Source organism: Saccoglossus kowalevskii, chromosome 10 (assembly GCF_978046115.1).
Source record: "Saccoglossus kowalevskii chromosome 10, keSacKowa6.1, whole genome shotgun sequence".
Classification (NCBI taxonomy): domain Eukaryota; kingdom Metazoa; phylum Hemichordata; class Enteropneusta; family Harrimaniidae; genus Saccoglossus; species Saccoglossus kowalevskii.
In genome coordinates, this window is record NC_140650.1 from 1,605,360 (window position 1) to 1,619,767 (window position 14,408).

The 14,408-nt window shown below is 40.0% G+C and overlaps 1 protein-coding gene across 1 annotated transcript; it reads right to left on the minus strand.

The window, feature by feature from the left end:
- Window positions 1-7,209, minus strand: LOC100377971 (cytochrome P450 26A1-like). Its single transcript, XM_002734838.4, has 4 exons — window positions 6,942-7,209; window positions 5,988-6,488; window positions 5,363-5,794; window positions 1-1,505 (listed from the first exon to the last, which is right to left on the minus strand). The coding sequence occupies exons 1-4, from the start codon at window positions 7,131-7,133 to the stop codon at window positions 1,107-1,109; spliced, it is 1,524 nt and encodes a 507-aa protein (XP_002734884.1). The 5' UTR covers window positions 7,134-7,209; the 3' UTR covers window positions 1-1,106.
- Window positions 7,210-14,408: the final 7,199 nt, after the last annotated feature.

Sequence of the window (14,408 nt, forward strand, 5' to 3'; positions counted from 1 at the left end):
TTGTATTGAAACAGAAGATATTCTTTATTCACTAAATAAATGTTACGTTTCTAGACTTACAACGAACTCGAAACAAAAGAAACAGCCCGATCCCAGCAACCTGCGTTCTTGAAAATAGACTCTTATCGCCCTTGCGTTTCCGAGCGAAATTAAGCCAAAAACGACCGATTAGCCCCAATGTCTTCGTCTGGGGCGCACTCCAGGTTCTGAGTTCTGAAAAGTAAACTCTACCCTTGCAGCAGCATATGAAATGTGCAAATTAAAGTAGACGGCACAACCACCTGTGGGCACAACGAGTGTGACTTTCACAAACAATCAAGAATTATTTGGAAACACGACAAGCATACACAGGAATTCAAATACGAATGTAAGCGCCCTCATTGGATGTGAGTGAAACGCCTTTCTTCAATAAGGGCGCCGCCAAACGATAACTCGCCGTGACTGGGGGACTGTGCTTCCACGGCACTTTGGCTACACACGGATACCGTGGTCTGATAAAGTAGTTCAACTTAGTTCATAAATTCAGGATTCATGGAGATGTTGATTATATGACATGAGAGGGCCGCGATAACCCATACACGAGAAATATTGGACGTATTCCAAACTTTATATCTCCATTGTTAGCTCACTCAATCTTGTGTAGAATTACGGTCGTCGTTTGCTTGACTCGAGGAAACCACATGATTGTCATTAACAATAGTGAGTGGGCATGTAGCCAAATTAACCTGGTCTCTACAGAGTGTCAATGTTCTGCCCCGTTCCCAATTTGTGATGAGAGTTGATTCGAATCTTGAAGAAACCAATGAATAAATATAAAGTGACATGTGACCACTATCGAATTAGAATGAGTGTGACAAATAGTGATCATATAACTCCAATCACATAAAATATTAAATTTTCTGATTATTATCAATATATGAAGCTAGATAATTGATTAAATCATCAATATATCGCGAAGACAACATTCATTAAAATTAGTCAAGTAGTCACATTCTAACTCGCATTGTTAATTCTTAGCATATTTATCAATCATTTAACCAAAGTTTGAATGTAAGCATACGAATCATATTCAAAAACGAGTTTATTTGAATGCTGTCCAGTTATCACTAGCACGCTATATCACCAGCTATGTCCGATTTTTCAAAGTCCGCGCTGTTGACATTGCGGTCTATTTTGTTGAACCGCAGTGGAAGGCCATTGACCGGGTGTGGAGACGGCATAAATTTGATTTTCAATTTTTCGGGTTTTACTAATTCCCACCGACAGCGTCTCGTCAATTCTATTAGAAGTATTTTCATCATAACCAGTCCCATTTGCTTGCCAACACAACTGCGTGGCCCAGCACCAAATGGCACATAGTTAAAACGGTCTCCTTTCTTGTTTTCTTCTCTACCGGGCATAAATCGATCTGGGTCGAATTCGACACTTTTTGTGAAGTTTTCGGCGTTGGCTTGCGTCTCCCGTATACTGAATAGTACCATCCATCCAGCAGGAATCTGTTTACCCTGAAATAAACAACAACAATTAAACAATATTGTATACAACAGATAGGCCAAACCGTATCTCAAGCTTTCGCTATTATTATTATAGGAAATGTGTCAAAACATTGCATTCACTTAATATGTCAAAACATAGTTCAAAATCGGACTCCAGTGATAATCAATGTAGATTTCGACACATCAATTTAAAGCGCCAATCATGGCGATACCATAAAAAAAACTCTTGACTGCACGTGATTCTATTCATATAAAAAGTTTCTTAAAATATTATCATCTGGTAACTGTAATATTACTACAAATAAACTATTACTATGCTACAAATAAAATATTACTACGAATTTACTATTACTACGAATAAACTATTACTACAAATAAAATATTACTACGAATAAACTATTACTACAAATAAACTATTACGACAAACAAACTATTACTACAAATTTACTATTACAACAAATTTACTGTTACTACAAATAAACTATTACTACAAATTTAATATTACTACAAATTTACTATTACTACAAATAAACTATAACTACAAATTTACTATTACTACAAATTTACTGTTACTACAAATAAACTATTACTACAAATTTACATTACTACAAAAAATCTATTACTACAAATAAACTATTACTACAAATTTACTATTACTACAAATTTACTGTTACTACAAATAAACTATTACTACAAATTTACATTACTACAAAAAATCTATTACTACAAATAAACTATTACTACAAATTTACTATTACTACAAATAAATTATTACCACAAATTTACTATTACTACAAATTTACTATTACTACAAATAAACTATAACTACAAATTTACTATTACTACAAATTTACTATTACTACAAATAAACTATAACTACAAATTTACTATTACTACAAATTTACTATTACTACAAATAAACTATTACTACAAATTTACTATTACTACAAATAAACTATTACTATAAATTTACTATTACTACAAATAAATTATTACTACAAATTTACTATAACTACAAATAAACCATTAAAACAAATAAACTATTACTACAAACTTGTTTGAAAAGCAAAGGTTGTCTTATTAGTCCAAAGAGTGGTGTTATAGACCGGCTATTCCGGTGTCTATCTGCATCCGATTATTTGGATGTGACAGACTGGCCATTCCAGTGTCTGTCTGCACCCCATTATCTGGGTGCACCCCATAACTGCACCCCATACTCTGGGTGTGACAGACCGGCCATTCCAGTTTCTACCTGTACGCCATTATTTGGGTGTGACAGGCTGGACAATTCAGTGTCGCCCATTCCAGTGTCTGTCTGCATCCCAATTATATGGGTGTCACAGACCGACCATCCCAGTGACGGTCATTTCATTGTCGAAATGCACCACATTATCTGGGTGTGAAAGACCGGCCATTCCAGTGTTTGCCTGCACCCTTGGGTGTGACAGACCGGCCATTCCAGTGTCTGCCTGCACCCCTGGGTGTGACAGACCGGCCATTCCAGTGTCTGTCTGCATCCCAATTACCTGGGTGTGACAGACCGGCCATTCCAGTGTCTGTCTGCATCCCAATTACCTGGGTGTGACAGACCGGCCATTCCAGTGTCTGTCTGCATCCCAATTACCTGGGTGTGACAGACCGGCCATTCCAGTGTCTGCCTGCACCCCAATTACCTTGGTGTGACAGACTGCCATTCCAGTGTCTGCCTGCATCCCATTATCTGGGTGTGACAGACCGGTCATTCCAGTATCTGGGTGTGACAGACCGGCCATTCCAGTGTCTGCCTGCACCCCTGGGTGTGACAGACCGGCCATTCCAGTGTCTGCCTGCACCCCAATTACCTGGGTGTGACAGACCGGCCATTCCAGTATCTGCCTGCACCCCAATTACCTTGGTGTGACAGACGGCCATTCCAGTGTCTGCCTGCATCCCATTATCTGGGTGTGACAGACCGGTCATTCCAGTATTGGCCATTCCAGTATCTGGGTGTGACAGACCGGCCATTCCAGTGTCTGCCTGCACCCCAATTACCTGGGTGTGACAGACCGGCCATTCCAGTGTCTGCCTGCACCCCAATTACCTGGGTGTGACAGACCGGCCATTCCAGTGTCTGCCTGCACCCCAATTACCTTGGTGTGACAGACGGCCATTCCAGTGTCTGCCTGCATCCCATTATCTGGGTGTGACAGACCGGTCATTCCAGCATTGGCCATTCCAGTATCTGGGTGTGACAGACCGGCCATTCCAGTGTCTGCCTGCACCCCAATTACCTGGGTGTGACAGACCGGCCATTCCAGTGTCTGCCTGCACCCCAATTACCTGGGTGTGACAGACCGGCCATTCCAGTGTCTGCCTACACCCCAATTACCTTGGTGGGACAGACCGGCCATTCCAGTGTCTGCATGCATCCCAATTATATGGGTGTGACAGACCGGCCATTCCAGTGTCTGCCTGCATCCCAATTATATGGGTGTGACAGACCGGCCATTCCAGTGTCTGCCTGCACCCCAATTACCTTGGTGTGACAGACCGGCCATTCCAGTGTCTGCATGCATCCCAATTATATGGGTGTGACAGACCGGCCATTCCAGTGTCTGCCTGCACCCCAATTACCTGGGTGTAACAGACCGGCCATTCTAGTGTATGCCTGCACCCCAATTACCTAGGTGTGACAGACCGACCATTCCAGTGTCTGCCTGCACCCCATTTACCTGGGTGTGACAGACCGGCCATTCCAGTGTCTGCCTGCACCCCAATTACCTGGGTGTGACATACCGGCCATTCCAGTGTCTGCCTGCATCCCAATTATATGGGTGTGACAGACCGGCCATTCCAGTGTCTGCCTGCATCCCAATTATATGGGTGTGACAGAACGGCCATCCAGGTGACGGTCATTTCATTGTCAAACTGCACCCAATTATCTGGGTGTGACAGAACGGCCATTCCAGTGTCTGCCTGCACTCCAATTACCTGGGTGTGACAGACTAGCCATTCCAGTGTCTGCCTGCAACCCATTATCTGGGTGTGACAGACCGGCCATTCCAGTGTCTGCCTGCACCCCAATTACCTTGGTGTGACAGACTAGCCATTCCAGTGTCTGCCTGCATCCCAATTATCTGGGTGTGACAGACCGGCCATTCCAGTGTCTGCCTGCACCCCAATTACCTTGGTGTGACAGACTAGCCATTCCAGTGTCTGCCTGGGTGTGACAGACCGGTCATTCCAGTAATGGGACAAACAAAAGAGGGAGGATTGTGACACAACACACTACGTATGCAAAACACTTGCTCTTCATAGCGAGTTTGGCATACACAAGCAATTGTTCTGTTTTTTTGGTGTAGAAACAGAATGCCCTAGGGTACGCAGAAATCCCACAAAACACGCCTCTCGTCGGAACTTTTAAATCATGATGACAATGGTCACTGTTATAAACGCTAACAATAGATAAGGAAGCTATTGTGAGTGGAACAAATCCTAAACGGAACTAAAACATGTCTTAGCATGCCAAGACAGTGATTAATACGCCTTGTGAATGAGCTGAACCAGGGTACTGACAAACATCCAAACGGGTCTATAACTTGAAAGATGACAGGTTGTATTGAATCGAGCGACGCGCTGGAATCAATTGTGGCTAAAACCACAAAGACTGGTACTAACTAGTGTAAGACTAGACTGGCGGCCAATGAATAGCCTTGTATCTACGTAATACTAGTACTTGTTGACATGACAACCGAGGTATGAGATCTATGCTGACGTTATATGTTCTTCTGTATGTACTTTGAATATTGTCTCAACTTTTACCGAATATTTGATTTTACACAAAATTATATATACGGAATGTAACATTACATAAAACGAATACTTACCTCAAGCTCAAATGTCTTGAGTACCTTCCGAAACCCGGCCCCAACAGGAGGCGATACTCTGAGTACTTCTTTAACGACACATGATGTATATGTCAATATTGATAATGTCCCGAATGTGAGAGGAGCCTCTTCATCCAATAAGTTATGTTGCTCAAGTTCCATTCTCACTCTCTCGACAACATCAGGGTGTTTGGCAAGGTGGATCAGCATCATCACTATGGCCGATGACGGGCTCACGTGACCCAATAATATGAGTTCGAGAGCAAGTTCTTTCAACTGTTTCAGGTCGATTGTATTGCCGTGTTCATCTTTTTCTTGTGCAAGTATTCGAAGAACATCGACACAGTCTTCATCTTGACCACAGTTAGAGTTTCTCTTTTTGTGCAGACTAGCTTCAATTTTAGCATACATGATATTACGTGCGCGGATAACCTAAAAAAGACAATCCAGAGTAAAGAACAGTTCAGGTTTTTGAAAATTGTCTGTAATGTTTTCGAGGCGGCTTGTTCAAACATGCGCACTGATGACAGTCAAGGGTACCTGGTATAATCACACAGAAGCAGCCAAAGCTGAACCTGCTTTTATTTGTTTTCTCGCGCCAATTTTGAAAAAAATTGTTACCTACCTTATTGAAAGGACTGCCGGGAATGTTTATGGGCAAGGTAAACATATTTTCTTCGATTTCACGGCATATATTAGCGGCATGTTGAAGTTCTGTTGGGTCTTCATAATTAAAGTCACATATCAGTTTACCAGACATTCTGAATACCAGTATAAGTATCTCGTCCCAGCCATCGACTTGTCCTCGCTCACTCCAGTTTTGTACAGCTTCTCTGGCGTACCGTTGAATATACGGTATGTATTTGGACATGCTGTTAATATGGAATGCTTTAGCTGCTAGTTTTCGAAGGCGTGTGTGCGCCTGCCCCTGGGATGTGGCAATAGAACGGTTGCCAAGAAGACCACGGATGGTTGCTGGTTGATGCGACACCACGATGTCGCCCTCTCCTTGCAGTATTTTACGAATGTTCTCTGCTCCTATGACTCTAACGGAAGGCATACCCAGAACATGTGTCTTAAACACTCTTCCATGTTTCTTTAATTTCGTGTGATAGAATTCAGCACCCTGTGAAAACAGTGCGAATCTCAGTCAATTTTTCATATTAAAATTATATTTTATATTTTAAAATTTAAACCAAAATAGAAATATCACATCCTTTTTTATACTATATGGTAAACATGTCGGCGTTTCTGATGTTTTAAGGTGAACCGTCTTGGCCTTACCTATACGTAATTGAAACAGTATCAAACGTATAACACGGATTAGAAAAAGATTAAGTAATTAGAAAACTATAGCATGGCACATTCAAACGTAAAATGATGTTAAAAGATCCTATACACGCCTACACACAATAAGTGATAGTCAATACAATATTTCCCCTAATGTGCTCACATTGACAAATTGTACAAATAAATGGATAAAATTAGACAAAATAAATGATCCAATAATTATTTTACAAGTAATTATTTAACACAATAATCGTATTGTGTTGCGAACTATCGGGTTATCTCACTCTACCTGGAATACAAGTTGTAGTGTTTCTCCGAAGAATGGAATCCCCATACTGCCTTCAGGTAAGGGTGCCTTGCAGTTGGGATCTTTGGATCGTATGTTGTAAACAGTCCATAGTTTACAAATCAGTATCAGTAGAACACATGGTAACAGCAGCGGTAGAGCTGGTGATAATACCGACCCTAATATCACCTGCATCTTGGGATCTATGAAATATCTTCTCGAATGCTACAGTGGTGATATTTATTGAAATACTACTGCATGGAACTGTGTTCGATATAAGTGTGATTTCACTGCAATTCCTTCTTATATATACTCTGTGTTTGTTGTTGATTTGCATAAGTTCATACCCAGTTCAAACGGAATGCCTCGCATGGATATACTACAATGCCCCGAATCAGAGCATCTCTTTCCGAAGCCCCGCCCCAACAAAAATAACTATTTGTTCCGCTCAACTGGCCAACAGTCACATTTTACAGCACAAACTTTGTAGGCTGCTTAGTTTTGGTGAGAAGCCAAGGGGTTCGAACATTTGATAAACAACATACAATAGCAGCAAACAATACTCGGGTATAACTCTGTTCAGGGAGCACAATAGGCAAATAAAAAAAAATCTACTCAGACCATTGACAAAATACAATACCTTCCGGAAGTGGAGCATCCAGGTGGAATTAATGACAAAAGATTCTTGAGTTGGTATTGTTCTGTTCATTGCTGCAGGTCACCATGCTACGTTAGCCCGTACTTTATGTTTGACACGATTTAGCTAGAGCACGTGCGTATATGGAGCAGAGTAATAGTACAGCCGTACTTTGACCACCAATTACACACTGCAAATACACCTCATTATGTCACCAGTCCATCAATATAACCCCATGTATGTCTTACGTACCCCAGGAATTCTACATTAAACCGCTACAACTATTTCACCTTGAACGTATTGCCAAATAGCATTGCATAAAAGGCAATGTCGTCTACGTTCTATTGATGATTAGCTAAGCGAAACACATTAGTTTTGTCTTTTCATTGTACTTTTATTTACTTAAACCAATTTTGTACTCTTGGAGGACTGCATAAAGCGAGTACTGCCATTAAGTAGACAGCCACGATGTCTACAACGTTCAACAATTCAGACCACGTTTGTATATATTAATGTAAAAACAAATTATATGTTAAGTAAAAAGTACGTATTGTTGCCATACGAACATTAATAAAGAAATAATACACACCATACTAATACGTACTAAATTAAAAATGATATGTCATACGAGCTCGATTGGTAAACATGCACACGACCGAAAAGTCTGCCTTTTGCGAAACGCGTACCCAAAATGCTCGGGTTGTAGATTGTGTCCGAAGCTTCCGCCACCAAATCGGGGACTGATGAATTGACCTAAGTGCGTCCGTGCGTGCGTCCGTGCGCCCGGACCTATATCTGAAACCCCAGACAACGATCGAATTAAAGATGTCAGAATGGCGGCCATTTTTCTGATCGAAATCATCGAATTATCGAAATCAAGCATTTCATGCTGGCTGTTCATGAACAGATTTTATTCAAATAAATTATATATATATATATATATTAATTATACATCCTGTCATAGAGATACAGATACATTGGTTTGACGATCCGATCTAAAATGTGCTAAAAAATCAATAAAAATCAAACAATTATGGCTTACCGGACCCGGATCTCGGTCGTTTATGGATGCATTTTTTCAAACTTGATACATACATTAGCCATTATGGGTCCATTTTGTCTTTCAGATCGAATTCAAAATGGCTGATGTATAATGGATATATACAATTTGATGTAATGATGTATTGGTTTGACGATCTGATTAAAAAAAACCGGCCGGTGGCCATTTTATTTTAATTAATGCTGTTCCGAAGCAATATCTCTCAATATGGACAAATACTCGTTTTACGATCAGATGAGTGAATGTAATTTTAATTTTAAAAAATCATCACAATCAAGCATCAATTTCTGGATCTATATATCCCCGAAATCTTTATGTTTAAAATATATTACTATAAACAAAACTGTATATCTTAAATTTGATAACTGATAAATTATAAGGGGACTGTTCCATGTACGTCTAATTAGCCAGGTTTGTAATGAATAATTTATAATAGTTGTATATAGTGATTATGTATTGTATTGTTTGTTCTAAGACGCGTTGAGACCCAAATAACGAACAAGTGATTGACAATGTAAACATCCAATCAGCAATGGCCAAACCACTGGTGGTATTTCTTTTGTGTCAGATGAAAGCAAATAAGTTTTATTGAAATTTAATTTGTATTAGAGCACACACCAAACGTGTAAAATGGAGGCAAGGTCGTTTGTAACTAGGGGAATTTTACATTGCTTCGTTCCAGCAACCTTGGAACAACCAATGTTGATATATCCATGGTGTGATTCTGTTAAAACGGGACAAGGCCAGACATGTTTTAACGAACCCATGTCTTAGTGCAATGGTGTTTTGATTACGCACGTTGATGTACAGTAAATGGAGCGTGTCTTAATGGAAAACAAAATACAAATATAGGTGTAAGCAACAATGATCGACTTCCAACTGTCAGGTTGTTTCTAAACAATTTAAACTCGTCTGTAAAGCACGATTTTTTCATAAACATAAGATTTTAAGTAGATACCCACATTTAGTGCAATGCATAATTTATTGTTAAATGTGATTGACAATAAAGTTGTCAGCAAATCGACTGTTCCTGCTATGAGCTGTATTGAATAGGAACTTATACACAAATATAGGATGTTATAGTAACTATGTCAAGAAAAAGTTGTTTCATATGCCAAATCATTTTCAAATTGTTTTATTCTTCCAATACTAGCAAAGTGAATTTCCATATAAATGAGACAGTTCTTCAATATAACAATATACCAGAAATAATAGGTCATTGCACTTGTCTGTGTATATATTAAAACAATAAAAGCATCTTAATAAGATAACATTAAATTATCAATTCATATAGTCTATGGTTTGTATATGAAATAACAAAAGAGTACAACAATGCCTTTATCATCTATAATGACCTATCTACAGTATATGCAGCATGTGTGTATGGTTTGTTTATGAAATAAGAGAGAACAACAATGCCTTTATTATCGATAATGACCTATCAGTTTGACATGATGATGTATCAGTAGGACATGGTGGTGTATCAGTAGGACATGGTGGTGTATCAGTAGGACATGGTGATGTATCAGTGAGACATGGTGATGTATCAGTAAGACATGGTGATGTATTAGTAGAACATGGTGTTGTATCAGTAGGACATGGTGATGTATCAGTGGGACATGGTGATGTATCAGTGGGACATGATGATGTATCAGTAGGACATGGTGATGTATCAGTAGGACATTGTGATGTATCAGTAAGACATGGTTATGTATCAGTAGGACATGGTGATATATCAGTGGGACATGGTGATGTATCAGTGGGACATGGTGATGTATAGGTAATACTTGGTGATGTATCAGTGAGACATGGTGATGTATCAGTAAGACACGGTGATGTATTAGTAGGACATGGTGGTGTATCAGTAGGACATGGTGATGTGTCAGTGGGACATGGTGATGTATCAGTGGGACATGATGATGTATCAGTAGGACATGGTGATGTATCAGTGGGACATGGTGATGTATCAGTAAGACATGGTTATGTATTAGTAGGACATGGTGGTGTATCAGTAAGACATGGTGATGTATCAGTAGGACATGGTGATATATCAGTAGGACATGGTGATGTATCAGTAGGACATGGTGATATATCAGTAGGACATGGTGATGTATCAGTAAGACATATTGATGTATCAGTAGGACATAGTGATGTATCAGTGGGACATGGTGATGTATCAGTGAGACATGGTGATGTATAGGTAAGACTTGGTGATGTATCAGTAAAACATGGTGATGTATCAGTAGAACATGGTGATGTATCAGTAGGACATGGTGGTGTATCAGTAGGACATGGTGGTGTATCAGTAGGACTTGGTGATGTATCAGTAAGACATGGTTATTAGTATGTATTAGTAGGACATGGTGGTGTATCAGTAAGACATGGTGATGTATCAGTAGGACATGGTGATATATCAGTAGGACATGGTGATGTATCAGTAGGACATGGTGATATATCAGTAGGACATGGTGATGTATCAGTAAGACATATTGATGTATCAGTAGGACATAGTGATGTATCAGTGGGACATGGTGATGTATCAGTGAGACATGGTGATGTATAGGTAAGACTTGGTGATGTATCAGTAAAACATGGTGATGTATCAGTAGAACATGGTGATGTATCAGTAGGACATGGTGGTGTATCAGTAGGACATGGTGGTGTATCAGTAGGACTTGGTGATGTATCAGTAAGACATGGTGGTTAATTAGATGATGTATCAGAAGTTTTCATGACGTGCCTACAATGTGAAAAACTATACAGAAACAAATTGTAGTCAACAATTCCCGGGAGCACTTAATACAAATGGAGATATGTAGATATTTTCAGGCAATTTGGTCTAGAATTGGGGTATGATTTCTTTACTCTCGCTGATTGTTGAACTTCCACAAGCATTAGTATTTTCTCGTATACTTCATTTGGATCAAAATTTGCATATTTACGAAGGCCATATGAATGCTAAATCTTCTCCAGCTCCAGATTATGTTATCAAGTAGTTTGATATCAACATTTCATATTGCCATCCACTGTTTCTTGTTCCCAGTCGTGTGCCAGACAGCCATGCCAGCTCCTATGTGTTTGTGTGGCCAACTAAATTGTCAATTGTATCCCAGTTTCGTATCAAAGATACTAACTGTACTTTGTAAAAGAATTTCCCATGTTTTCACTAATAATCTAGCAAAATTTCACACAAAGTAAAAACGATAGTAACATTACAAAATTAGCATTACTAATAATGTCTCAATTACCATAGCTGAATATATGACGCTAGCATGGCAGTATGAAAGAGGTACACGAAATCCATAGAGAGTGTTTTGTTAATGTCCATCATGTCTGTTATGGGCAGCCATGTATTTAGTCGAAACTGTAGTAAACATAGAAGTGTAATGGTCTATATTGGGCTGTTAATATAATAGGATGTTTTTTTAAAGGTCAAACTAGTCTATAATTAGCCCTGTGGTTGGAATCCGGACTGTACAACCTTGTCAAACTAAAAGATGATACTCTAGACACAAAGAAGCTAATGATATAAAAAACGTATTATGTTCTTAATTATACAACTTCAAGAAATAGTTTGATACATTTGAATATGAAACATGCATTAACTGTCAATCATGGATTCAATAATTCGCATTCAAAGCAGACTCTATACTTGCCATGTTTCAAAGCAGACTCCATACTTGCCATACTTCAAAGCTGACTCCGTGCTTGCCATGTTTCAAAGCAGACTCCGAACTTGCCATGTTTCAAAGCAGACTCCATACTTGCCATGCTTCAAAGCAGACTCCGTACTTGCGATGTTTCAAAGTAGACTCCATACTTGCCATATTTCAAAGCAGACTCCGTACTTGCCATGTTTCAAAGCAGACATCGTACTTGCCATGTTTCAAAGCAGACTTCATACTTGTGATGTTTCAAAGCAGACTCCATACTTGTGATCTTTCAAAGCAGACTCCATACTTACCATGCTTCAAAGCAGACTCCGTACTTGCGATGTTTCAAAGCAGACTCCGTATTTGCCATGTTTCAACGCAGACTCCGTACTTGCCATGTTTCAAAGCAGACTCCACGCTTGCCATGTTTCAAATCAGACTCCATACTTGCCATGTTTCAAAGCAGACTCCGTACTTGCCATGTTTCAAAGCAGACTCCGTACTTGCCATGTTTCAAAGCAGACTTCATACTTGCCATGTTTCAAAGCAGACTCCGTACTTGCCATGTTTCAAAGCAGACTCCGAACTAGCCATGTTTCAAAGCAGACTCTGTACTTGCCATGTTTCAAAGCAGACCCCGAACTTGCCATGTTTCAAAGCAGACTCCGAACTTGCCATGTTTCAAAGCAGACTCTGTACTTGCCATATTTCAAAGCAGACTCCGTACTTGCCATGTTTCAAAGCAGACTCCGTACTTGTCATGTTTCAAAGCAGACTCCGTACTTGCCATGTTTCAAAGCAGACTCTGTACTTGCCATGTTTCAAAGCAGCCTCTGTACTTGCCATGTTTCAAAGCAGACCCCGTACTTGCCATGCTTCAAAGCAGACTTCGTACTTCACATGTTTCAAAGCAGACTTCGTACTTGCAATGCTTCAAAGCAGACTCCGTACTTGTCATGTTTCAAACCAGACTCCGTACTTGCCATGTTTCAAAGCAGACTCTGTACTTGCCATGTTTTAAAGCAAACTCTGTACTTGCCATGTTTCAAAGCAGACTCCGTACTTGCCATGCTTCAAAGCAGACTCTTAACATGCCATGTTTCAAAGCAGACACCGTACTTGCCATATTTCAAAGCAGACATCGTGCTTGCCATGTTTTAAAACAGACTCTGTACTTGTGATGTTTCAAAGCAGACTACGTACTTGCAATGTTTCAAAGCAGACTCCGTATTTGCCATGTTTCAAAGCAGATTCCGTACTTACCATGTTTCAGGTAGACTCCGTACTTGCCATGTTTCAAAGCAGACTCCGTACTTGCCATGTTTCAAAGCAGACTCCATACTTGCATGTTTCAAAGCAGACTCCGTACTTGCCATGTTTCAAAGCAGACTCCGAACTTGCCATGTTTCAAAGCAGACTCTGTACTTGCTATGTTTCAAAGCAGACTCCGAACTTGTCATGTTTCAAAGCAGACTCCGAACTTGTCATGTTTCAAAGCAGACTCCGTACTTGCCATGTTTCAAAGCAGACACTTAATATGCCATGGTTCAAAGCAGACTCTTAACTTGCCATGCTTAAAGGCAGACTCCGTACTTGCCATGTTTCAAAGCAGATTCCGTACTTGCCATGTTTCAAAGCAGACTCCGTACTTGCCATGTTTCAAAGCAGTCTCCATACTTGCCATGTTTCAAAGCAGACTTCTTACTTGCCATGTTTCAAAGCAGACACCGTACTTGCCATGTTTCAAAGCAGACATCGTGCTTGCCATGTTTCAAAACAGACTCTGTACTTGTGATGTTTCAAAGCAGACTACGTACTTGCCATGTTTCAAAGCAGACTCCGTACTTGCCATGTTTCAAAGCAGACTCTGTATTTGCCATGTTTCAAAGCAGATTCCGTACTTGCCATGTTTCAAAGCAGACTCCATACTTGCCATGTTTCAAAGCAGACTCCATACTTGCCATGTTTCAAAGCAGACTCCGTACTTTCCATGTTTCAAAGGAGACACCGTACATGCCATGTTTCAAAGCAGACATCATACTTGCGATGTTTCAAAGCAGACTCCGTACTTGCGATGTTTCAAAGCAGACTCCGTGCTTGCCATGTTTCAAAGCAGACAC